The sequence below is a fragment of the Pongo abelii genome, chromosome 16 (assembly GCF_028885655.2).
Source record: "Pongo abelii isolate AG06213 chromosome 16, NHGRI_mPonAbe1-v2.0_pri, whole genome shotgun sequence".
Lineage (NCBI taxonomy): Eukaryota > Metazoa > Chordata > Mammalia > Primates > Hominidae > Pongo > Pongo abelii.
The window spans coordinates 53,999,198-54,025,490 of NC_072001.2; the positions used below are offsets into that span (position 1 = coordinate 53,999,198).

At 44.1% G+C, this 26,293-nt stretch overlaps 1 protein-coding gene across 1 annotated transcript in view; it reads right to left on the bottom strand.

Annotated features, from left to right (window-relative positions):
* Positions 1-3,473: 3,473 nt before the first annotated feature.
* TNFAIP8L3 (TNF alpha induced protein 8 like 3) overlaps positions 3,474-26,293 on the bottom strand; it is a 38,498-nt gene continuing 15,678 nt past the window's right edge. Inside the window, exon 2 of the mRNA XM_024232254.2 lies at positions 3,474-5,870. Coding sequence (XP_024088022.1) covers positions 5,308-5,870 — 563 coding nt within the window. The 3' untranslated portion in view covers positions 3,474-5,307. The remainder of the gene's footprint in view (positions 5,871-26,293) is intronic.

Below are 26,293 nucleotides of genomic sequence, written 5' to 3' on the forward strand. Positions count from 1 at the left end.
GACCTCTTCAAAAGCTTCTCCCCTGTTCCTTTCCTTGGGAGTAACACTGCCTGCTTTGTCCAGTGGTGGACACTCTTGAGCCTTTGAGGTTTAGTATTAGGATTGCCAGCATAGGTTGGTCAATTTTTAATTTGATTTCTATGTTGATATGGTTTGAATATGTGTCCTCTCTAAATCTTAAGTTGAAATGTAATCCCTGGTGTTGGAGGCGGAGTCTGGTGGAACGTGTTTGGGTCAATGGGGATGGATCCTCCATGAATGTCTTGGTGCTGTCCTCGCAGTAATGAGTGAGTTCTTGCTCTGAATTCATGTGAGATCTGGTTGTTTAAAAGACAGGTTGTTAAAAGAGAGCATCTCCTCTCTTGCTCCTTTGCTCCCTCTCTTGCCATGTGATATGCCTGCTCCCACTTCACTTTCTGCCATGAGTAAAAGCTCCCTGAGTGCTCACCAGGATCACATGTTGGCACCATGCTTCCTGTACAGCCTGCATAACCATGAGACAAAATAAACCTTCTGTCTTTATAAATTACACAGCCTCAGGTATTTCTTTATGGCAATGCAAGCAGACTAACACATATGTGGTAGCTTCTTTTGGCCAGGTTTCAAAGGGCAGGCAGAACATGTGGAAGCTGACCTGCACATAGAATGCAGACCTATGTGTGCTTCGGACACTTGGCTCACCTCTCAACCTTCGAGCCCCCACAAATAAGTCACTGTTTAGGGGAGGGTTACATTCATTCTCTGCAAGCCTCCACTTTCGTATGTCGTAGCAATGTTTCTCTAAATTGAGTACTCACAGACCCTGCAAGTTCCCCCTGCAGACCTCTAGGTGATGTCAGACCATAAACACATGAAGTTAAATTCTTTTCTTTCACCTGCCGTGCTCAGTCAGCATGAGTGATGTTGTAAACACAAACTCAGAAACTCAGACTGAAGCCAGATGGCACCACATGGCTATAAGGTCATTCGCAAATGATGTGGAACATACTTACATTGATTTTAATTTTTTAAAAAAGTTGTCAGAATGAAACAAAAACTTAAAAACTTATTTTGGAACTCATGGACTCCACCTCCCCCACCCCCTTGCCCTCAGGACTTTCAGAGATTCATAGATGCTATTTTGAGGAATAGTGTTGTGGAAGATTCTCTCTCCCCTTCACCTGCCCTTGCCAACAAGCAAGACCTCCCTCTAAAGAAAGAGCATGAGCTGGGCCCAGCTTGGGCTGTGGCTCATGTAGCAGGGTCAGATTAAACAAGCAAAATCCAGTTGACCATTTAACTGCCAGTTGGGAGGGCCTTGGCAACCCTCTTCTCGAAGGCCATCTGATTCATAACTTTATTGTCAACATTCTGGTCCATTGTTGGATAGCTCCTGTTAGTGCAATGTTTTCACAGCTAAAGTTGAATTTTCACTGATTGGTTTCAGTCTTGACCTCTGGGATCATGTTGAATTAAAAAAAGAGAAAAGTCCTAAAAATATTGGGGCAAGGCTGGGCACAGTTGGCTCACTCACATCTGTAATCTCAGCTCTTTGGGAGGATGAAGTGGGAGGATTGCTTAAGACTAGGAGTCGGAGACCACCTTGGGCAACATAGTGAGACCCCCATCTCTACCAAAAAAAAAAAAAAAAATTAGCCGGGCATGGTGGTGCACACCTGTAGTCCCAGCTACTCGGGAAGTTTAGGCAGGAGGATTGCTTGTGCCCAGGAGTTTGAGGCTTCAGTGAGCTGTGATCATGCCACTGCACTCCAACGTGGGTGACAGAGGAAGACCTTATCTCTAAAAAGTAAAAAAATTAAAAAAAGATATTGGGGCAGAGGGCACATAGGCCTGATTCGAGCTCTTTTCTTTTTTAAAATATAAATGGATGCAATAAGTGCATTGGAGCAGCCAATGAATGTACTGATTTGATTCTATAAAATGTACAGATGGGAGAGATGAGAGTTTGAAGAAGCACAGATGGAGAAGTCTTTTCATTTTGTCACTGAGCAAAGACCTGGAGTTACTGAGGGTGTCAAGACCCACAGATGCAAACACAGAGAAGAGTGGTACAGACACATGGCAGGTGGCAGCTGGCAGGGAATGTGTTTCTGCAGGGCTCAGATACATGAGGAAGGACATGCACAAAACGGCTTGATGAGGATTTCAGCACAAGTCCCTGGTGTCCTCCTGTGGGGACAGAGCTGAGTGTTCAGGGATGGTTGAAGACCCAGTGATGTTTCCAGATGACTGATGCAAGCTGCGCCTGCCACTCCTCAGCCTTAAAGAATGTCACGCCCCTACTTGGTTTGCTGAATCAGGCATTGCTGTCTGAAGTCTGTGTGGGGCTAAATCAATTGAGCCATCTTGTACCATTGCTTCTTTTGAAATTACTTTCCCATCACTTTGCAAAATGATATGTTTGTTATTGGGGACCTAAAAATGTAGCTATTCTAACTCTGCTTTTGTGGGTTCTCATATTGAGAATTTTGTACAGAGCTCTGAGCACAAATGCACATCTAGAGTCCTGCTTTCCAACGCATCTGCTGGCCTCTGTCACATTTTTTTCAGCCAAAACAGTCTTTCAGGGCCACCAGGTGATGTGGTTAGAGTACTTAGGATAAACCAATAGGACTGTATAATGAGATGCTAGCTTTGGTCACTAGATTGTTATGTAAAATATTTGAAATTTGTAGGCCTTTCAGCTGCTTGATGAGACTCAAGAATCACTTGATTTACATGCAAATCGTATGTTTGAAATGTGCACATGGGATTGGTTTTGGCTTTTTATTTTTAGAGGAGTTCTTGTGCCCAGCTAGCCCAGCTCCCCACTGGTTGCTGCTGCTAAGTCTGGGGGTCTTGGGTAGATAGCCCACTGGCTCCCTCAGCAGAGAGCCTAAGGTAATAGAAAATGTTTTGGTCCACACTCTGCCATTGCACTTGGTGAGATTCACTGGTGGAGGTGCTGATCCTTCCTTGACCAAAGCAGAAAGGACCCAGTTTCCTTAGAGACTTGCGGGCTGTCAGAACCCAACTCAGCCTTCCTCCTACACCATTGTTGTGCTGTGGCCTGCAGAGCCAGGAGAGAACCCATCACCTTCTTTAGCTGGGGATCCTGCCTTCTTCCCCTGTGTCCACTGTATCTCACATGGACAGAAGACAGGTTCACTCATTCCTCTTGGGTCTGAGTTCTCTGTAATGGTCCACTTAGTGAACAGTGAACCTACTTCTAGAACCATCTCTCGAACAAGAAAACAGTCTTTGGTCAGATAAATACATCAAGGCAAACCTTGAAGACTGCATGAGAAAATCCACCACTGCCTTACAGGCAGGTGGGAAGGAAGGGGAGCCAACTGCCTGTAGTTCCCACCAGCAGTGCCAAATGACCAGCCATCTCCCCAGCCCAGGCGTGCACAGGGCATCATTGTTCAGCCCTTGGGTTTGAGTAGAGGGCTAGGCCATGTTTGGCCTTCCTATGAACTAATTCTGGCTGTGTGGCTGAAGAAAGTAACTAGATGGTTTGCTATGATGTTGACATGAGAGCCAGCTGAGGCTGAATGACCAGCGAGGCTCAGTGGACATTGTTTCACACCTCCCCACAAACCATCTCTTGATGCTCCTGCTGGAGATAGACCGTGGGGTGGGATGAACCACAGGGCTGTGCTAGTATGGTATTTTTACATTATCATTAGAAGAGAAGCAGAGGAGGATGGGAGGAAAGGCAAGAGGAGCAAGTCTCTTAATGTGGCACAGTGTTGAAAGGAAGTACATTGTTCTGACGTTGGTTAAGACTATGATGAAAAGATGTCAGAAGCTGCACTGTGAAAGCAAGGCTGTGACATTTGGAGAAGGTGGTTTTTGTCTGTGGGCTAGCTCCCCATTGACCATCTCACAGATCTACCCACTTGTGCTCCCCGAATCTACCTCCCCTTGGGGTTCAAGTGCAGAACTCTTGCTCTTCATTTTCTTCTTCCTTTGAATCCTGCTCTTCTTAACACTGTATTTAACTCCAAGGAATTTTATTTTGAATCACAACTCTAAGATCTCTTGTTTGGAGGGCAGTTTCAATTTATTAATGAACCAGAGAAAACAGCACGAAATGACTGTGAAAGGCCAAGAAAGATGGGTAGGGGTCCATTCTGCCTGATTCTCCCGTGCATATGGAATAAAGCCTCCCTGAGCTCCATGCCCCTTAGATAAGGGAAGGCTGGTCCTGCAGAGGGAGCACAGTGCTTCTCTGTTTCTGTGTTGTGGATGGAAAACTCTCTCTCCCCATCCCCCCATGGAAAGTTTCTCTCTGCAGGATCATACACCTGAACATCTAAGACCTCAAAAACACCTCTTTTTTAAAAAAATTATTATTATTATTTTTTTAGAGACAGAGTCTTGCTCTGTTGGCCAGGCTGGAGTACAGTGGCATGATCTCAGCTCACTGCAGCCTCCATCTCCTGGGTTCAAACAATTCTCCTGCCTCAGCCTCCTGAGTAGCTGGGATTATAGGCGTGCACCACCACGCCTGGCTAATTTTTGTAATTTTAGTAGAGATGGGGTTTCATCATGTTGGCCAGGCTGATCTCGAACTCCAGACCTCAGGCAATCTGCCTGCCTTGGCCTCCCAAAGTGCTGGGATTACAGGTGTGAGCCACCACGCCTGGCCAAAAAGACGACTCTTGAAACACATTTTTCCAATTTGCAGCTATACTTTTTCACACCTTTGGATTTCACTTTGTCTGAAGCAGTGCATTTAGAGACAGATTGCAAACCCAGTCCATTAGATTCTATTGTTCTTTTCTCCTATGCTGCTTAATAGTCTACATCCAGGTTTATTCCCTCACGCTCAGAAGACAAAATATTAAGACCTTAAATTAGAGATTCCAAAAGTATGAACATACATCATCTCATCTGGTCCTCACAACAGCCCTGTGAGGCAGGTAGGCAGGCATCATGGTTCCAGAATGCAGAGGACAGAGTCCTAACTGGTTAAGCTGGAAACCAAATCCATGTCCTCTGTCTCCTGGTTTAGTGCTCCTCCCACTCCATGAGATGAACAGCACTCACTGTAATGAACAAAACAGCCTTTCTGCTTGGAATAGATGAAATGTCCTTTGGGCTTGCACACAGGTGATTTTAAGTAGAAACCTTGCTAGAAAGCTTGGAAGAAAAACACACCTGAGCTCAGTTCAGCATCAGAATCAGCATCAGAGGGATGAACAGAACAGAACATGGACATCTTTGACAAGGGTTTCTGCTTATGTTCTTGATTCTCACCCAGAGCATGGTTGAGTGCTATAACTTTAAAGCAGCAAAGTCCAGTAGGAGGGAAGGCGTTTAAAGGACTTTCTCATCTAGCAACTTATTGATTCCTTCACAAATCCTCTTGAGGTTGGGCCTACAGTCTCCATCCAGACTATAGAGGGTGGAGAGGAACTCCACATCGGCAAAGTGGTTAAAGACGTGGTTGATGCGCCCGTGGGTCCTGGGCGTCAGGTGCCGCTGCACCAGTTCATGCACCAGGTCCTTGCACTCATGCAGGAGATTGGAGAGCACGTTCCTATCAAAGGTGTATTCCACCTCATAGAAGCTGACGATTGTCATGGCGGTCTGGTTCAGCTTCTTCCGGAACTTTTCCACAATAACAAGCTCCTCTTGGCTAAACTGGTTGTTCCGGTAGAGGATTCCAATTTTGATCGCCACCTTGATTAAGTCTTTCATGATCTTGTGGGCTTCCTTCTTGTTGTGTGTGTGCTCTTTGGTGACTTTGTAGAGCTCATCAAAGATCTCGCTGCTGGTGTCATCAATCAACATGTTGGCCACAGTTTTGCTGGCTATTTTGCTCAGAATCTTCTTCTGGGCTTGAAGCGCAAGACTCTTTGAACTAAAAACATCAGGACCTATGGTAAAAAAAAATATATAAAAGTTTTAGAAATATAAGAACCGTCTATTACTTTTCCACAAGTAAAACACACTAACTTGCACTTATGTTCTCAGAGCAAAAACGCATGTCTTTATATCCCCTCGCTCCCTAACTAAACCCCACCCCAGCCTGGTTCCCCCAGTTTCCTCTCCACATGATATGCTTTGTTTACCCTTTTGAATCCTCTAAACTGTGCTTATGCTCTTTCCTCTGCTGGAGGTCATCTCCTCTTATCCAGGCCAAATCTTACCTTGTTAAACCTACTTCATTCATAAACCCTTCCTGATTCTACTAGCTCACAGAGAACACTCTACCACTGCTGTCACACTGGAAACCATTCAGCTTTGCAAACTATACAGGAGCAAATTATTGCTTAATGGCAAGAATGTAGCCCCATTATCAACCCCATTCCCAGGGCAGACATGGATATTTGATCATAACAGTCATTTTGACTGAGTCTCAGAACCCACATATCATTGGGTCTAAGAGGTATTCTTTTGCTTTTGAAATATTGAAAATTGGATGGGTCTTTCAGTTACTGTTGCCAGGTAGCTGTTGTCCTGTGGTTGTTATTATCTGTGTGCACATCAATTTACACAAAAGTTGTCAGAGATTTGGGAGAAAGTCAAGAGAAATTTTTGTAAGAAATGTTGCCTCCTGAATACTCTTGATGGCATAGAGTTGTACTGTGGGAACACAGACAACAGTAACTCCAAATCAAAGATGCTAGAGATGAGTAGTACTCTGAATGTGAAGCAGCTTAGGAAAACCAGACCCAATTTATTTTGCTGTTATTTTCTACTTTATGAATGAATGAGAGCAATATATGTTTAAAAAAATCCACAATATTATATGCAAAGAAGTCTAAAAAGCCTCTTTCAATAAGTATAAATAAAAATTCTAACTAATAAGAAAGAAATGGTTCATAATTTAATTTATAGCATTTTTTTTTTCTTAAGAACACATAAAATGGCATCTTACAATTGCTGGTGTTTTGATTTGATGAAATACTCTACAAGGCCACCAATTAGCTGGAGCTGACATCTGAAATGAAACCCACTGGCTATCCTCACTCTACAGTATGTATGTATATTGTTCTTATCTTCCCAAGGAGATTCAAACTGCCCAAGGACAGAGGCAATGTCTCCCACAGCACCTAGCTCGTTCTGAGCATAGGGAATGGTGCTGTTGAGTAAAATACCAGAGAAATGCAGAAGAATAAGAAAGTAGTAAAATACAGTGTACACCAAACTGATACTAAGAAAAACCAATATTCCTTTTGAGAATTGAGGGTCCTGGAGAATCCCAAGAGCTTTTGTCCAGTGCTTTGTGTCCACACAGGAGCACTGGATAGGCAGAGCAGACAGAGCGACGGCCACATGCCCTGGCTTCTGTTGTCCTTGTCTGGTCCCTCCCTCTCTGCTCCTTCTGGGTCGGCAGAACTAAAGCAGCGAGCACCAGGGGCCTTCCACAGCCCCAGCAAGCTCTCTTCCAAAGTCTGAGACCATAGACTCTTTAAGCAACTTCACACCCAGGTGACCCTGACATGGCCAGGCTTTTCCCTTCTGCCTCAGTGCTAAGAGGAATAAACATTCATTGTGCAGAACATAAAAGGAATGAACAATCTCTCCTGACTCTTCTTTACTATGAGAAAGCTCCGACATCCTGACTGATGCTATTCCAGAGTTTGAGGCAAATGATATTCCTCCCCAGTCTCATCATCTACCATGACCACTAGAGCTTTGTGTGAATAGCTTTTGTTCTCTGCAAAATCAAAGTTGTTCTCCAAAGGCAAATATTTACAAGCATTAAGCATATTCAGAAGATTGCACTGTATGCTTTGAAGTCAATTCCACAGAGGAAGCTTAAAGACTTTGGAGTAATTGCCCTGTCGCTGAAATAAGTATATGCCTCCTCAGGTGACTATTCTAATAGGAATAGTGGAATGTAGATGGATCCATTCTAGAATATAAAAAAATGAGTCATGGCTTTGTAGTCACAGCTTCTAAAAACTGCCCAAGAATAAGTCTTTAGACTCTCTAGAAATGCAGCCAACATGCATTTACACGGAAGCAGCAGGTCAACTACATATGCGTCCAGTGGCAGGTTGGTGCCTGAGGGCAGGGACTCATGTCTAAGCCCGATTACCCCCAATGCCTGGCACACTGGCCACACACGGCAGGTGTCGGCTGAGTGAAGGGAGTGCTGGTTCTGTGCCAGGGGCTGTTTAACCCTTTGGGCTGGGTTAAGTGGGCATTTTCCCGAGGCTTTCCTGCTGGCCTGATTCCATACCCTGCTGTTTGTACTGCCAGCATTTCCTCTATTCTGCTCTGGACCAGTTGTCAGAGCTCACATATCCCCATAAGATTTATTTTAAAAATAATTAATTGGCTGGGTGCTGTGGCTCATGCCTGTAATCCCACCATTTTGGGAGGCTGAGGCGGGTGGATCAGTTGAGGTCAGGAGTTCGAGACCACCCTGGCCAACATGGCTAAACACCATCTCTATTAAAAATACAAAAATTAGCCAGGCATGATGGCGTGCATCTGTAGGCCCAGCTACTTGGGAGGCTGAAACACGAGAATTGCTTGAACCCAGGAGGCAGAGGTTGCAGTGAGCTGAGATTGCACCACTGCACTCTGGCCTGATCAACAGAGCAAGGGTGTCTAAAAATAATAATAATAATTAATTCAATTTATCAACATTTATTTTATTTTGTTTTTTGAGATGAGGGTCTCGCTATGGTGGCCTCAAAGCTGGCCTTGAACTCCAGGGCTCAAGCTATCCTCCTGTCTCAGCTTCCCAAGTAGCTGGGACTACAGGAATGTACACTGTGCCTGGCCCCTGTAAGAAATTTGAAAAACTGTGTACCTCCTTGAATATTTTAAAACTTGTCAGCAAGTATTTTTCATGTTAAGATTAAATAGTTAGGAAATATATAATTTCTAGATAATGTAAATAGTGACATTTTCAAATTAACCTGTTAAATCATTCTTTTAAATGTGTCCAATGTAACGTAAGTACCATTGTTACATAAAACCCATTATTGTACACTTTAAAAATGACATGAACAAGGTCTTCTTTAAAAATTAGAAATGTTACATTTTTCTTCTTGAAATTGTATCTCTATTCTGCTTCACCCACAGCACTTTAACTTCATGTATGTGCTTTGCTTGAAAATATTTATCAATCCATCATAATTCTCTACAACCAAAGGATGCATATGAATTTAAATTTAAATTAAAAGAAGATTCCAGGGACCATAAATCTCTAAGCAAAAATTAAAAATTTTCCTTTGGAGCGAATTATCATTTTAATTATTTTAGGTATAATATAAAATATCAAAATTTTGATAACTACTTACTAAACATTAAGAAATGAAGTTTTATTGGAAATGCACCTCTAAATAAGACGGGCAGGGGTGAGTTACGGTGTCTTATCAAAAGAGTCATCATTGGCAATGTGAATTTCACATCAACTCTTTGTTTGCCAGGAGGTTTTGTACCCCCAGGGCAAAATGTTCAATTAAAATTTTTTTCTTGGCCACCACACCCTGTAATCCCAGCACTTTGGGAGGCTGAGGTAGGTAGATCGCTTGAGCCTAGGAGTTTGAGACCATCCTGGGCAACATGGCAAAACCCTGTCTCTAGGAAAAATACAAAAATTAGCTGGGTGTGGTGCCATGCACCTGTAGTCTCAGCTACTTGAGAGGCTGAGGTGGGAGGATGGCTTGAGCCCAGGAGGTTGAGGCTGCAGTGAGCTGTGATCATGCCACTGCACTCCAGCCTGTGTGACAGAGTGAGACTCTGTCTCAATAAAAATAAAATAAAATAAAATAAAATACAGTGAAAAATTAGCCAGGCATGCACCTGTGGTCTCAGCTACTCAGGAGGCTAAGATAGGAGGATTGCTTGAGCCCAGGAGGTCGAGGCTACAGCAGTGGAAGAAAGGGAGATCCACCATGCTTTGACTTTAGGTTTCTTCTTAGGCAGATGAGTTTGTATATTAGTATGTACAAAGAATATGTATTGAAGTTGTCAAGAGGAATTTGGATCTATAACTGAGTTCCCTCAAAACTCTGCACATGTTGTGGAATGTCTCTGGATTCTTGCAGTCTGCCCATCTACCATTCTGAATCCTACTCTTCTGCAAGAGCAGCAGCCTTCCATGAAATGTTAAGAAGTGTTCCTTGGAAAGAAAAGAAGAATTTCTTGATTACATAAATTTAAAAAACACTGATTAAGCAAAGTGAAATAGCTTATTTTCTGTGAGATTTTAAAAATATTTATTTAATACATTAAGGTGTTCTATCAACTCCCAGAGAGAAGTGGGTATGGTAGGCAGAATAATGACCCCCAGAGATATCCACATCCTCATCCCTGGAACCACTGGATATGCTGCCTTACTTGGAAAAGGGAATTTGCAGACATGATGAAGTTGAGAGTAAAAGAGGGAAGTGGGAGAGTGAGTTAGAGAAAGAGATGTGATGATGAAAACAGAGGTTGGAGTGACATGGTGGCTGGCTCTGAAGATGGATGGAGAAGTCAGAACCAAGGAATGTGTCCTGTAGAAGCTGGAGATGGCCAGGGAGGGGATCGTCCCCTGGAGCCTCCAGGAAAAAAACAAAACGGAGCTCCTGCCAGCACCTGGATTTTAGTGCTGTAAAATCCATTTCGGACTTCTGATCTCCAGAAATATAAAATGATAAATTGGTGTCTTAAGCCACTAAATTTGTGGTAATTTGTTACAGCAGCAATAGGAAATGAATTCAGGTGGGTAGAATGAGATGTAGCAGTCTTCATTTTCTTTGATTAGGGAACTATTTTTGCCTCCTGAGTGACCAAATGTCCAGTTTTCCAGCAAGGAGGGCTTTCCCAGGCAGTGGACTTTCATTGCTAAAATTGGAAATGTTCCATACAAATTGGTCATCTATTTCTGAACCACTAGTGATGTATATTTATCATATGAAGAACCAGAAGTAACAAAGATACAACTTAAGAGTGGAGGAAGATTATACCATTTAAGAAGCTCCTATCTCAGCAGGGGAAGCTGAGTACCTACCCATCTTGCCACATTTACCATCTGCTCTACCTGTTTTTTAATTCTAGAGCCAACCTTTTGTCCCTTTTAGACCAAGGTCCCCTTTGTCCCTTGTTTTCTCTGCAATTATTGAGCATTTACTCTTAGTTTGGCTATGTAGCAAGTGCTATGAGGAAATCCCGAGAAAAGTATTCAGTTGGGTCTTGCTCTGAATATGATCCTGCAATGAGGCCAGATATAGACAATGAATCAAAATACAGAAACATGTGAAACAGCCCACATTGGCATGAGTGAGAATAGTTGGGGTAAAGTCCATGGGCTCTGAAGGTGGATTTGCATGTAGGTAGGGACAACTATGATGTTAGGAAGTGGTTTCTAAAGTCATGGATATAGGCCAGTATTTTTCCCCAAGTCACAAAGTCCCTGGGTGGTTTCCCTGATAAGCTTCCAGCCACCTATCTTGTATAAGAATTTATTATTTACCTGCAAGTAATTTGGGGTACAAACTTCTACAGTGAGGGCTCAGGAGGGCCACCAGGATAGCATCTCTGAAGCTTTAAAGATCAAAAGTGTCGTGTAGAGGAACCCAAATGTTATGGACCGCCAAAATTACCAGGAAGACTTTAAGAAAAGACAACAACAAAGTAGATTTCCACACTCTACCCCAAATTGTCACAAGCTCCCTAAGTGATTCTGACATGATGAATGTAGGACCCATGATTTATAACAGTGTCCTCCAACACGTATCCTATAGAGCACTTGTCCTGTTAGATGCTCCAGGAAAGAAAGTCTTGAGGTCAGTTAAATGAGTTTGTAAATGACAATATATCATGGTTTGCTTTTGATGGTTTGCCATACCAGGTAGCTTATTAAGGCTTTGGGAAGTCCTACAGCAAAGACACCTGCATAGTTTTGTTTAGTCCACCACTTCTCAAATTTACTGGACATATACATACACATATGAATATATATATATGTATATGACATATATATCACATTCTCTGGTATGCATTATAGGAAATACTGGGATAGAATTGAGAGAAATAAAATCAAGACACTGGTCAACAGAACACTTTCACAACTCTCAGAGATTAATAGGGAAGCTGGGGAGATACCATTGTTTCCAACATGCATACATAATGTTACAAATGATTTAAGGGAGAGAGAGGGCACTGAGGGAGCAGTCTCATTTGGAAGACTTTTTGCACATGGAAATCTTGGCCTTGCTTTCAACCATCCTTCTGCCTCAGCCTTCTGCACAGGGTGCCTATTGGTGACCCACCAAGGAGGAACACTGCAGGCTGAGAGAAAGAGCATGAGCTAAGCTTTGGGAGTCAAGGCCACAAGTGTGCTTGGGATATTTGGGAAACAGGCCTAACTAGTGGACCGTATTTATTAATGGGGAAACACTAAAAGATGGAGGATAGGTCTTGGTAAAAACTTCTCTTTCTGTATACAAGCCCTAGGAAAGCTCTTTTGGCCAGGGATAATTCTTTTAACCATGTTTGAACAAAAGTTCCCATTTTCCAGGCATGAAAGGTAATGGATTGTTTATAGTACTTCAGAATCTCTGAGAATAGACATAAAAATGTGATTATGTAGCGATAGCAAATTCATCCTGGTAGAAAGACAGGGGGCTTCCTTAAACCAAAATTGATAGAAGAGCTCAATCAAAGATAATATGAAGTCTCTGAGAATAAGGACCCTTCGAACATTTACAAGAAAGGAAACACACCAGGACTATGTTGGGAGAATGGCGTGACAATGGCAGTGAGCTAGTTTGGAGAGAGAAAGCAAAAGATAATTTAAGGGGGGAACTTCACTGCATGGAAAATTGCTGGGGTCAGTCTGAGCTGCTGCTTTTATAAATGATGTTCAGCCGGAGTACAAGTGATGTTTCCATGTTTCTAGAAAACACTAAGCTCTCCCAGATGGTGAAATGCCAAGCTAATGGTGATAAACAACAGGAAGATCTTTACCAAGCTGGGTGAGTGGGCAGAAGAGCTAAAGCATGGTAAGAACAAGGTAATAAATTTGGGGAAAAATAAAGTAAATGATGGTTATAAAAGATGACAGGCTCTGAGCTGTCAGCTACAGCTCAGAAAAGGGGCTCTGAGCATCACTCCAGGATGTGGGAGTGGACAGGGTGAGGGGACAGCTATTCTCCCCTCTTTTTCACAGGACTTGGAAACTTCTCTAAGGAGTATGTGGAAAACTTGAATGTAAGTGTGGATAGCTGTGTCAAAATTATAAAATGGGAAATTATTTGTAATAGCCAGTACACATCAGAATTACTTCATTTCTGTAAATAACTTAAAATAATGGCAGGGAAGAGAATTAGCTAAAAATGTTAAGCAGAAGTTAAGAGTGAAGATGGTTCCCAGAAGAAAACAATCTGGAGTGCTTAATGGGCATCATCTGTCAAGGCAGGGGACCCAAAAGACAGGGAAGGTGGGAGGAAAGGCCCAAGGGATGGGGTAAGAGCCCTGGGCAGAGGGAGATTCCTGGTAGTCCAATTAAGTTACACTTAATTGTTAGCGGAAAAAAAATAAAAAATGAAAACTTCAAGCAAGCCTCCTTAAGATGGAGCACGCTCACAAACTACTTTGAACTTGAACTTTCTTTTCTTTTCTTTTTTTTGAGACAGAGTCTTGTTCTGTCGCCCAGGCTGGAGGGCAGTGGCACAATCTCAGCTCACTGCAACCTCCGCCTCCTGAATTCAAGCGATTCTCCTGTCTCAGCCTCCCGAGTAGCTGGGACTACAGGTGCACACCACCATGCCTGGCTAATTTTTGTATTTTTAGTAGAGACGGGGTTTCAACATGTTGGCCAGGCTGGTCTACGAACTCCTGACCTCGTGATCCACCCGCCTCGGCCTCCCAAAGTGCTGGAATTACAGGTGTTGAGCCACAGCGTCTGGCCTGAACTTGAACTTTCATGATGAGCAACCATCCTTCTGCTCAGTTTATGCAGCCAGAAAAGCTGACTGAACCTGTCACGTCCCTCATGCTCCATCTTTCACTACTGATAAGTGGCCAGGAGTGAGTGGTGAGAGTGATGGCCTCCCCACCTCTTCCCGTCTCCTTTTCTGTTCTGTGGGTGAATGATGAGGAAGGTGTTTGCTGTAGGGGTGAGGTGTGGTAGTATGCAGGATGGGATATCCTTGACAATGATAAAATGCTTCCTCAAGAAGACACTGCCTCTGCTTTAGGTTTTGGTTGTCCCTAAGTAGCTGTGGGGGCAGGACCATTAAGGAACTTTAAGTAGTGTTTTGAAATGTGAACCTAATACAGTTGTGGTTTCCAGAGAGACTCATTGAGTTGTTGCATCTCCAGTGGATTCAAACTAGAAAACATTTTCCATCTCTTGTATAAAACTGTTGTTTGTATATTCCTAGAATTCTAAAGAAAGAACACGGAGCTGGAGGAGGTAGAATGAAATGAAAGCCTTAAGGGATGGTGGGGCCTTTGAGTTAGAGACAAGCAAAAAAAAACCTTGATCCTCCCCTCTCCCATGGAGAACTGATCAAAGCTTAGAAGCTCATGAAAAGTACCTTTTATTGGTCCAACTCCTTTCATACGTGAGAGAGGGTGGCACTTCTGAGGCTTACAAAAGGCATTTGGGAACACTTTAAAAGACACCCATGGTAAAACTTGGATGATTTAGAAAGGTTAGGGAATGGATTTTTCAGACTCAGGGTTAACTTCGCAGCATATTCTTGAAGACTTCTTGGGTCTGGTCCTTTCCCAACCCTCCAGAGGAGCCACCTGCCTTGAAGACAGATACCCCGAGCTTATTATCCCTGCTTCTGGGAAGACCTGAGGCCTCCCAAATTTCCACCACCTGCCAAAGGAAGCAGGCAGCTTGTGGGACTCATGGGGGACACCATGACTTAAAGGGTAGCAGCCTCCACTAGGCACCACTGGTGGGGTGCAAAAAAATGGAACTCTTAGAACCTCTATTTAGGTTTCCTTTTTTGTAATGAGATAAATTAAGCTTTACTAATATTTAATACACAGACAGATTTGGGCCCCACTGTTGTGTGGCATTCTGAGGGATGAAGGAAAGATCCCCCACATGGGGTGGGGAGAGGTGCTTAGTCTATGCCTCACTTGTTTGTTCTCTTTCAGCAGTTCTGATTTATTTCAGCATATGTTTATGTGTGCTTGGTTAAACAGACTCACTGATGATATTATTTCATTCTAACTAAACTAGCCCTTGCAAAATAGCCCAGTGATTTCAAAAAATGCCTGAAAGAAACAAAACCGAGGACTGAAGATGAGTCGCTAATCATACAGGCACATGTGAACAGCAGGAAAATGCAGGGTGGACAATTATCCTTCCTCTTGACAAGAGCTTTCCCGCAGCCCCACTTTAAGGGAAAAGTAATGACCTAATCAGATCTAACAAGAAATGGGCCATCGACATTTCAAAAATTTCTATGGGACAACTTGAAGAATGGATTTCACACACTTTTACTTGCCTGGAGATATTTCCCGAAGGCAGTAGGAAGCCATGGCAATTTGAAAGATAGTTAAATGCTTAGTCGTGTTTCTGATCTTTAGCTTGTCCTCTGGGTGACAGGGAGAGATCAGAGTAAGGAACAGCATGGGTGACTGCTGGGGTTCAGGGATTAGTCAAGGATGACAATGAGTTGTTTCTTCTAGCTTGAGAGACAGATAGGGTGAAAGGATATAGAGGTGCCACCAGCTGAAATGGACATCTTGGAGGAGGAGCCAGCCTGTAGGGAAGATGAATTCATCCCTGAGTTCCAGGTAGCCATGGGGCATCTGGGTGGAGATGGTGACACCAGCCTGTCTAGCAGGACACTTCAAACCTCACCTGTCCTACCCTAGTCTTCCCATTTTCCCTTGCAAACCCTGTCCCTTTCCAGTAAGGAAGAGATGACGAAAAGACCAATCTTCCTGAAATAATTAGCCCACTAGAGATCTTGAGGGATAAGTGGGCTCTTCCTTCAAAATGCAAACACGTCCATTTAGCTGGTTAAAGTGGATTCTCTATTCACTTTAGTCAGAGCCACACTGTATCTCTCCTGGGAGTCTCTCTCCCCTTTGTCGTCCACCATCAAACCACCCCTCCTCTTTCTTTTTTTTTGCAAGACGGAGCCTTGCTCTGTTGCCCAGGCTGGAGTGCAGTGGCACGATCTCAGCTCACTGCAACCTCCGCCTCTCGGGTTCAAGCGATTCTCCTGCCTCAGCCTCCCGAGTAAGCTGAGATTACAGGTGCGTGCCACCACGCCTGGATAATTTTTGTATTTTTAGTAGAGATGGGGTTTCACCAGGTTGGCCAGGTTGGTCTCGAACTCCTGACCTCATGATCCGCCCCCCTCGGCCTCCCAAAGTGCTGGGATTACAGGGGTGAGCCACTGCACCTGGCCTACCCCTCCTCTTTCATCAAGAGAATGAATTATTTAAAAATTAGGGTAGGGAGGGAGAGGCAGGCTTGGGTGCAATAGGACGGGGGCAGAGGTTGGAAGGATGAAGGAGTGAATTACCGGAGACAACCAAATGCAGAACAGGAGTGCTGGTTCACCAGTCTTCACCCCCTCTGCCATGTGACTAGCTTTCCTGACTCCAGCTCTGGCTTAGGTGCCCCTGAGATCCTGCCTTTGGCTGGGGCCTGCTAACAGGCAGAGAGCTTTGGCTTTGCAGTTGGTAGCTGCTCAGTCCCAGAGATTCATTCATCCACAGGCTAGGAATGGGGATTTGTGTGTTTTTGGGGCACCAAACATGACAAAATTTCCCAACTCTTTTGGACATTTTAAGGGTGCTGAATAAGAACATACAAAAGCAATGGCAGTCAAAACAGGACGCAATTTCAGATCGCTTCAATGCCTTACATTGAATAATTACACTTGAAAAGCAGCATTTAATTGTCTTCAAGATGAAGACCTTTCCCCTACTCCGATTCCTGGGTCTTGAAGAGAAGAGAGATTGGCAGGAGGAGCTGTAAAACCTTTTAGCTCATTATCTCAGCTTGTTTTAGAGCCTCCAATCCATCACCTATCAGCACTGAGCAATCTGTAACTCAATTAATGATAATGTCAGAGATAAGGACAACTGCTGAGTACAGATTATGCACATGAGGTGGTATATACCATGTATCTGATCCTCACAACAATTCCTCAAGAGAGGGACTGTGAGTTCCATTTTATAGATAAGGAAACTGAGGCACAGTCAATTTAAGTAATTCACTGCAAGCTAAGTGGCTAGTAAGTAGCAAAGCTGCAGTTGGGCCCAAGTTCACCAGACACCAAAGCCTACAGTCTTTGCCTTCCTGCATCTGCCTTCGAAAAATTCCCCTTGGCTCCCTAATGACTGTGATTTCTCACTTATTTGAAACATTAAAGGCCTCAATTTGAATCTCCACCTACCTAGGAGAGTTGTATTTCATCACTTTTTTAAATACAAAAGGGACAGTCTTATGTGATAGAACATACTCATCAAGACTTGAAGATAGATGTAGCTTTAATTTTTAGAGGGAATTCTGTATATTTCAGCAGTTACATATTGATTTTACAGCCAGCTCTGAAAAGTGAATGAGTGTTTGATAATTTTACTTACCAGAGCTAACTGAAGCAGATACTTGTGAAGCCACTGGGGGGTGAATCATCTCCAAATCAACAGGTTAATTTTGGAGATCTGAGAGATATTTTTGGCTCACTGCAGAAAAGTAACCATCACTAAAAACAACATCTACTTACATGATTTCTTTAAATGAAGCTTATTCATTCCCCCAAATCCCTTGCATCTAACAAATAACTAGTGTTTCTCTGAATGATAGATCATATTCAGGCATAATAATAATAAAGTTAAAGTGCTCGCTCTTCCATGTGCTTTACGCACAGTTAAGCCATCATATTCTTGCAACAACTGCATGAAGTAGGCACTAATGTCAGCAATAGCAATGGATGCAGCATTTCACATCAAGGAAACCAAGGCAAAGAAAGATTAAGTAGCTTGCCTGAATCTACCATTTAGAAAGTGGCAGAGCTGGATTGGGCAGACTCTGCCCCAGAGTCTGCCTGAGTCCAGTGCTTCAGCCTGCCACACTGAGCTGCAATGCATGGGGTGACAAACATCAATTAGTTTAAACGTTTTCTGAATTATTGCCCACTTTAAGATGGAGATTGAGCAGTATTTTTCCCTCACAAGAATTAATTTTCTAAAAACCACCAAGTGTTTCAAACATATACATAATAGATAAAAATACGTAATACATAAAAACATAAACATAAACAAAATAGAAGATAATTTAACAAACACTGTGTAGCCACCACCCAGATGGAACAATTCTTAATATTTTAAATATTAAGCATTTCAAACATATGGACAAAATAGAACATAATTTAACAAACACTGTGTGGTCACCACTCAGGTGGAAAAATTCTTAATATTTTACGCTTAAAGACAGGGAGAGGTAAAGCCCTCTTTGCTTTCAACTCCCTCTCTTCTGCTTCTAGCTCCCAGATCAAACTGCACTACAGAAGTTGTATTTTTGTTTCATCCATCCACATTTTTATGCTTTTGTCTCATTTCATAAGTATGCATGCATCAACATCATGTTTAAACTTCACACAGAAGGTGTCATACTACACAGATCCTTCTACAACTTTTTATTCCACAACCTGTTTTCAAGATTTATCTTGTTTAATCATTTAGTTGCTTATATAAATGTATATCTTCAAGTTTTCTCCTGATGGACATTTAAGTTCTTTCCATTTTCTGCAAGGAAAAAAGGGTCTCCTTGTGCATACAACAGTCTCCTGGGGTCTACACTTAGAACTTGATTGCCAAGTCCTGCAGCAGCAAGGGCTGCCAATGGCTCTCCAGAGAGACTGCACTCATTTTCACTCCCAGCAGCAGTGTCTGAGTTCCTGTGGTTGCACTTCCTCATCAACACTTTTTAATTTTTGCCAATCTGATAGGTATAAAATGGTACCTTGTTTTAATATGCATGTTCCCGATTGCTGGTGAGATTCAATATATTTGTGTTTATGGGGCATTAAGGTTTTTCTCTTCAGCAAATTGCTTGTTCATATAATTTACTCATTTTTTCAGTTGAATTATATATATTTTTCTTTTTTGTATATTTTGCTTATGATTCTAAACCTCTGCTGATCACAGGGGTGGCAACTATCTCTTCCCAGTCTGTAGCATTACATTTTAACTTTATTATGGTGTCTTTAGTCATACAGAAAGCTATTTTTTTTTTTTTTAAACGGAGTTTCACTCTTGTTGCCCAGGCTGGAGTGCAATGGCACGATCTCGGCTCACCGCAACCTCTGCCTCCCGGGTTCAAGCGATTCTCTTGCCGCAGCCTCCCGAGTAACTGGGATTACAGGCATGCACCACCACGCCCGGCTAATTTTGTATTTTTAGTACAGACGGGGTTTCTCCATGTTGGTCAGGCTGATCTCGAACTCCTGATCTCAGGTGATCCGCCTCCTCTTAGCCTCCCAAAGTGCTGGGATTATAGGCATGAGCCACCGCGCCTGGCCAGAAATCTAAAATTTTAATAGTCTAATTTATCAATCTTTTCCTTGATGGTTGGTGGGTTTCTGTATCTCATTTTAAAAATTCTTCTCTTGCCATGAGGTGATAAAAGATAACCATATATTTTCCAGAGGTTTAAAGGTTTTGTTTTTCACATTTAGGTCTTTAATCAATCTGAAAACTATCTGTACATATTGCATGAGGTTGGGAATCTTTTTCTCCCCACAATTTATTCATTTATTGAATAGTTCATACTTCTGCTACCTATCTGGTAGGCCTCTTCTTTTCATATCAGATTTCTTTATTGCATAGATCTGTTTTTGAGTTTTTTACTCTGTTCTATTGGTCTTTTTCAGTACAAAAACCAAGTTTTCTTAATATAACTCATAAGTCATGATAGACCAAAGGGAAGTGCCCCCCCCACCCTCACTTTATTCTGCTTAGAAACTGTCTTGATTATTCTTGCCTTTATTCTTCCATAGGAATTTTAGGATCATATGATCAAATGCCATGAGCACGCTATGTTAATCTGAAGTAAACTGGTATCTTTTTTTTTTTTTTCTTGAGACAGAATTTTGCTCTTGTTGCCCAGGCTGGAGTGCAATGGTGCAATCTTGGCTCACTGCAACCTCTACCTCCCGGGTTCAAGCAATTCTCCTGCCTCAGCCTCCTGAGTAGCTGGAATTACAGGCATGCGCCACCATGCCTGGCTAATTTTGTATTTTTAGTAGAGATGGGGTTTCTCCATGTTGGTCAGGCTGGTCTCAAACTCCCGACCTCAGGTGATCTGCCTGCCTTGGCCTCCCAAAGTGCTGGGATTACAGGCGTGAGCCACCACTCCCAGCCTAAACCAGTATCTTTATGATACTGAATCTTCCTCTCCATTAACATGACATGTCTCTCCATTTAGTCATATCTCCTTCTGTGTCCTTCAATTATGTTTACAGTCATCTCCATAAATCTCTTGGATATCTTTCATTAGATTTACTTCTAGCTACCTTATAGTTTTGGTTGCTGCTGTTAATTTTTTTCTATTATAGTTTCTAAATGGTTATTAATGATGCATAGGAACCCAACTGATCCCTGTATACTTATCTCCAATTGAGACATTTTGCTGAGCTCTGTTATGAGTTCTAATATATTTTATATAGCATCTCTTGGACTTTTTAATGTAGACAACATTGCCTACACAAAATGATTGTTTTCTTTGACCCCCTATTTCTTTTTCCTGCTTTATAACACCAGTAGAAACATCCAGCACAGTGTTGAATAGCATTACATGGCATCCTGGTCTTGTTCCTAACTTTAACAGGATTGTCTCTAAAATTTCCCTGAGTATGCAATGTTTGCTGTGGCTTTTGATGGATACCGCTTATCAAGTTATCTTCCTTTTATTCCTATTTTGCTAAGGCATTGTTTGCTTTTAAGTAGAAATGTATCCAATTTTAGCAAACACTTTCTTTGTATCCACTGAGATGATCATATAATTTATCTTATAATATGTAAATTTAACCAATTATTCAAAGACTTTTTGATTTAAATCATCATTGTATTCCCAGGATAAGCCCTACTTGGTCATGATGCATATGTATTTACTATACTGGTGAATTCTACTAGTAAATATTGCATTTTGCAACTATACTCAAAAGTGAGATTGGTCTATAACCTTTTCATAGTACTATCTTTGTCAAATTTTGGTGTCAGAGAAGACTAGTCCCATAAAACGGATTGAGTAGCTTTCCTTCTTTTTCTGTGTCTGAGAGTGTTTATGTAAGGTGGGGATTAACTGTTTTTTGACAGTTTTAGTAAAACTCACCTGCATTTCACTCGACATTCTGAGACTATCTCTCCATGACAACAAACGTACTACATCATTGTTTTTTGACAATAGCACATGCCACCATTTTCTCTACTGGTCCCCTCTTGGTAGGTTTCAAACTGTTTCCAGTTTTTGCTATGAAGTATCTGCAGAAAGTAACAACCTAGCAGCAGGCTGCCTGTTGGGGAAAAGGGTGCCTATTGGCACATGGTAGGATTCCCTTCTAATGCTCCTTCCTAATTAATAAAGTAACAGGAGACACTGAAGAGGAGCTCCATGAACAGACCTCTGGCTCTGCCCACCGGATCCCATCCTTCCTACCAGAGGCTTGCTTGCCCAATTCAAAGCCAAAAGGAGGCTCAACTCTTCACAAAAATGGTTTTGCTCTAACCCAACTGGCTGAAATAGGATGACAGCCAAACAGTACCAGAAATCAAGCCAGCTCTCCCTAAGGGTGCTGCCCTGGCTGCCAGCCATGCTCTGACTCTCTTGTGCCATAGCTGAATCCAGTGGACCCTCGCCCAGGTGGAAGAGGCACAGCTGACAGGTTGTTTGTTGCAGCTGAAGGTCCCTCCCACCATGAGCCCCTGGCCAACCCTTATGTCCCTCTTGTCAGGGAGGCTGGCCCTCACACCTAGCTCAGTGGTAGCCCTGTTCCTGTGCTGCACTGCGACTGGCCCTCCACTTTCCGCATCTGGTGCTGAGTTCTTAGGGATTGATGCTCAGAAGACCTGTGAATCCCCATAAGCAGAACTGCCTACTATGTAGAAGTTGCTCAGTATATGTCTTGTATATATGTCTCAGTAAATGAATGACTGATGAATGATTTTAGCGTGTTTGTTCTTGTTCTTTGAGGCTCAGATTCTATCAGTTCAGGACCCACACCTGGAAGGAGGTGCATATTCACAATGTGCAGGTGGAACTGAATGTACTCAAATGCCTTCTGAACTAAGCACAAGGTCCACCCTTTGCCTTTCATACGGAGCTATCTGCTTGGCCCACTTGGGTTCTGCTTGTCTTTGACCCAACAACAGCAGCATCACCTGGGGGCCAGATGGATCACCCACCACGCTCTCAGTGTTCAGTTCCAGCAGTAAACCCTTTCTCCATGGCAGCAGCACCCCTCCTTCCTGCCACCCCTGGAGCCTCCCCATTTACGCCCCTTCACACTCATGAGCTATGTTAATATACTCAGGAGCTGTCGGGCTTGGAATAGCACAGTCCACGTTCTGTCTCTCTGGGTAATCCTCTCTGTCTCTGCTGGCAGCTCCCAAACTTTCTCCACCACGGCAGGCACCCAAGAACTCAGGCTCAGAACACCAGACTGCTAACAAGGACACCAGTAGGATGCCACATTCAGAGCCATGGGAGCATGCCAACACCGTAATATGTGAAATTAGTAAACAGTCTAATGCAATAAAAATGTCAGTCTTTGGAATGCTGTAATTTTTGGAGTATGGATGCAGAACCTAAAATGTGCAAAACAATAAAATGGAACAAACTCCAGTCTATCTTGGAAAAAAGAAACAAAACATGGCCTGCGACAGTGGACTGAGGCTACTGGAAGGTGCTCCAATTAATTAATGTAGTAACATGTAAACCCTCAGCTTAGTGAGCTTAACAACAACTAGACAAACTGTTAGCTGTACTTGAGAGATCAGAACACACGAGGGAGAAGAAACCAGAAGGATGGGAGATGATTTGGCAGACAGCATTACGGCTTTCTCAATGTTCTACTTGATTTTTTTTTTTAGTGAAATATGAATCCTGAACAATGACATTTTTGGATTTCAGTCAATCTGAATGTGGAACAGCAGGAAAGGGACATGTAATATATTGCTTATAATCTCCCTTACATACATTCTGTAGTAAAACTGATTTTGTTTACGGATTTAAGACAAGTCAAGCCACATTTTTAATATCTGCTGGTGTCATGGTCAATATCTGGCCTGTGGAATGACAGTGTTGAGGGATGTTGTTAGCAGATGGGAGGTGGGATGACACCCGCAAGATCTCCTGAGGTTGGGCTCCTAAGCTCTGCTGGGACCTCTACTGTGATGGAACCACTCTGAGCCCAGGGGGAATCCCATTCACATCACGTAACGGGAGGGGCCAACTAGCTGTGGAGGCTTAACTTCCTGGAAGGTTCTCAGAAATGTGACTTTGTCTCAGGCTTCCTTTCTAAATTAAACTCTAAGGCCACAAATGGCTCAGAATAGAATTTTTTATACTTCATGGTAATATAAAGAAGTACCACCAAAAGGTTTCACTGTTTTCCAACCAAATCACCAGGTGTGGTCACCCAAAGATGCTGAGAATGGCTGTCCTGCACAATCAAGATGCCAGGGTGTATCCATGGAGTAGCTAGCTCCTCGGATACAGGGAAAACGAGAGAGCCCGGTCCTGGTCCTGACTTTCGCCATTGAGCCAGCAGCAGGAAGTGGAAGACAGAGCCCGGCCTCCAGCCCTGCCCTGCCCCTGCCACCCCCAGCGCACTCACTGTGTGCCGTGGGCCCATCTCTTTACCTGCTGGTTTTTGGGTCTGTTAAATGAGAAAGCAGACTAGAAGATTCTGCTAATTTGCTTTCTCTTCTCAATTTAATAGTAACCCCTTAAGTATGATAAATTGAATTTTTGTCATCATCTGGGCACGCATCAGATGTGCGCTGATGCCTGTGGAGAGGTCCTCCGCGTTCCTCCTCTCCCTTGCTGGATTCCTGCCGCCCCCCATTCTGCTCCCGCCATTCTTCGTAAATGGAATCCTCCTGCTTCTTTCTCACTCGGTAACACCTGGGGCATCGACCTTGGAGCCTCCAGCTTTCCTTATCTGTGGCTTCCCTCCAAAATGCTGCTCCCTCCCGTTTTCCTGGGGCCCTTGACTCCTCCACTAGACCTCAGCCTCCTCTGTCAGTCCTTGGCCTGTGCTCGCCACAGAGCGTGCGGTTAGCAGGCGTCATGCTGGCTCTCCCCAAGGCCTCTTCCTGTGTTGGCCTCAGTGCCCACAGACCAAACCACAGACTGCCAGGCCCCCAGGCCCCTGGCCCCGGCAGGCCGCCCTGTGCTGACGTAGCTGTGGGTGGGACTCCTGTCCGAAACCTCAAGGACAGCTCTTCCCGCTGGTCCCACACCCCAGCTGCCCCGCCTGTCTCCCCAGCCTCTCGTCCCGCTTTGCTCAGCGCAACTCCTCCCTAAGCCAAGCACGCCCTGCTGCCCACCCCGCTCCCATCTTCTGCAAGGGGGCCTAGTCAAGGAACCCCCACCTGGCTTCAATTGTTTGTTCCCTGGCAGTTCCGAGAGGGAAGACCTTTGATAGAGACAGGAGACAGCCAAGGGGTCCCTTGCAAAACACCCCATTCAAGCCTAAAACAGCCCGAAAGCTGAAAGACCCGACTGCCGGTCCCGTATGAAACCCTCACCCCAGAGGGAGAACAGCCCCTGTCTGTCCTCCCCTTCCCCGACCCCTTCTCGCTTAATAATGCGCACATGCGCACTGGGTGAACAGGGGGCGGAGCCTCGGGATTTCGCGCCTTGGGCAGGGGGAGGAGCGTGGACTCCAGCTAGAGTGTGCTGGCCTGGAATTCAGTCTGTGAGGTGGAAGCCTGTTAGCAGGACCACTTATTTTTTTCTCTGAGCGCTTTCTTTCAATAAATTCTGCTCCCCTCACCTTCCAATGAGTCTGCGGGCCTCATCTTTCCTGGTCATGTGACAAGAACCCCGTTTTAGCTGAACTAAGGAGCAAAAACTTCTGCATCACCTTAACTGTGGTGTTCACCGTGGCGTCCCTGACATGTGCTAGGAACTCAATAATATACATTTAAACCTCAAAAAATAAATAGTGATTGGGCAGCCCCAGAAGAGGCCTGAGGAGGGAATGGCCACGGCAGGACAGAGGAGCTGTGGTTTTGTTCTTCCCTGGCGTTCACCGCAGACTCAATGGTAACCGCTCTCACCAGGGTCACCAAATACTCTTGTAATTGGCCCTGAGGAGTGTTTGGAAACATGGGAGGGCATTTTCGGTTGTCACAAATATAAGTGGGGGCGGGGGGTTCTAAAGGCTGTTTCCGGGGGCAGATATGCTAAATACTTGTAATCCTGGAACGCCGAGGGCCCCCCTGATACACACGGCTTACCTGGCCACCAGCAGCAGCGGACCCTCAGTTGGTCTTGCTTTCCTAACCCCACCTCTTCTGGCCCTCCTTAGCCTCCTCCAGGCCTCCTCCTCCTCTGTCTATGCCTCATGTCTGGGTGTCCTCCTGAGCTCACTCAGGGTCCTCTTCTCTCGCTAGACACTTCCCAAGTGTGAGATGCCACCCCTGTCCCATGGACTGACCCCTGCCCCGCATGTTCCCCAGTCCAGGGGACTCTCCCATCCATAACTGCTTGCCTAATCCCTCCCCCTCCACATTCAACATTTCTCTCAGCTCCTTTCTCCAACCCTCCTGAAGTCCTCTCCTTGTATTATACGTGACTCTGCCACCGGCCTGTGTCCAGACAAGAACCTGGGGACCATCCTTGCCTTATTTCTCTCCCTCACCTCCCATATCTAACGAGGCCTCCGACTGTCTATTCAGCTTCTGTAATATCTTCAAATGCACCTGCCTTCCTCTGCCTCTCTTTCGGTACCTCAGTACAGACCCTCATGGTTTCTTCCCCGAATGCTTGTCTGTCTCCTTGCTCATCTCTCTACCCCAGGTACCGTTCTATTTTCCACACCAGGCTGACAGCAGGCTTTGATGCTGCTGCTCCTCTAGAAAAGGCCTCGAGGGGATTCCCATAACCTTCAAGACAGAGCCCAGACAACTCTTTAGCATGGCACACCAGGCCACTGAACTGACATCTGTCTTCTCTTCACCCTCTACAAACCCTATGCTCCTGGCTCCAGCCACAGGTAGGTCTTACCTGCACCAGGCCTGGGTCCCCTTGCACCTTTGCATTTTCTGTCCCTGTGCTGGGACACTGACCTCTTACTCTCTTCCCAGCCCAATTCCTGCTTAGCTTCCAGGGCTCCATTTGAAGGACTTCTGA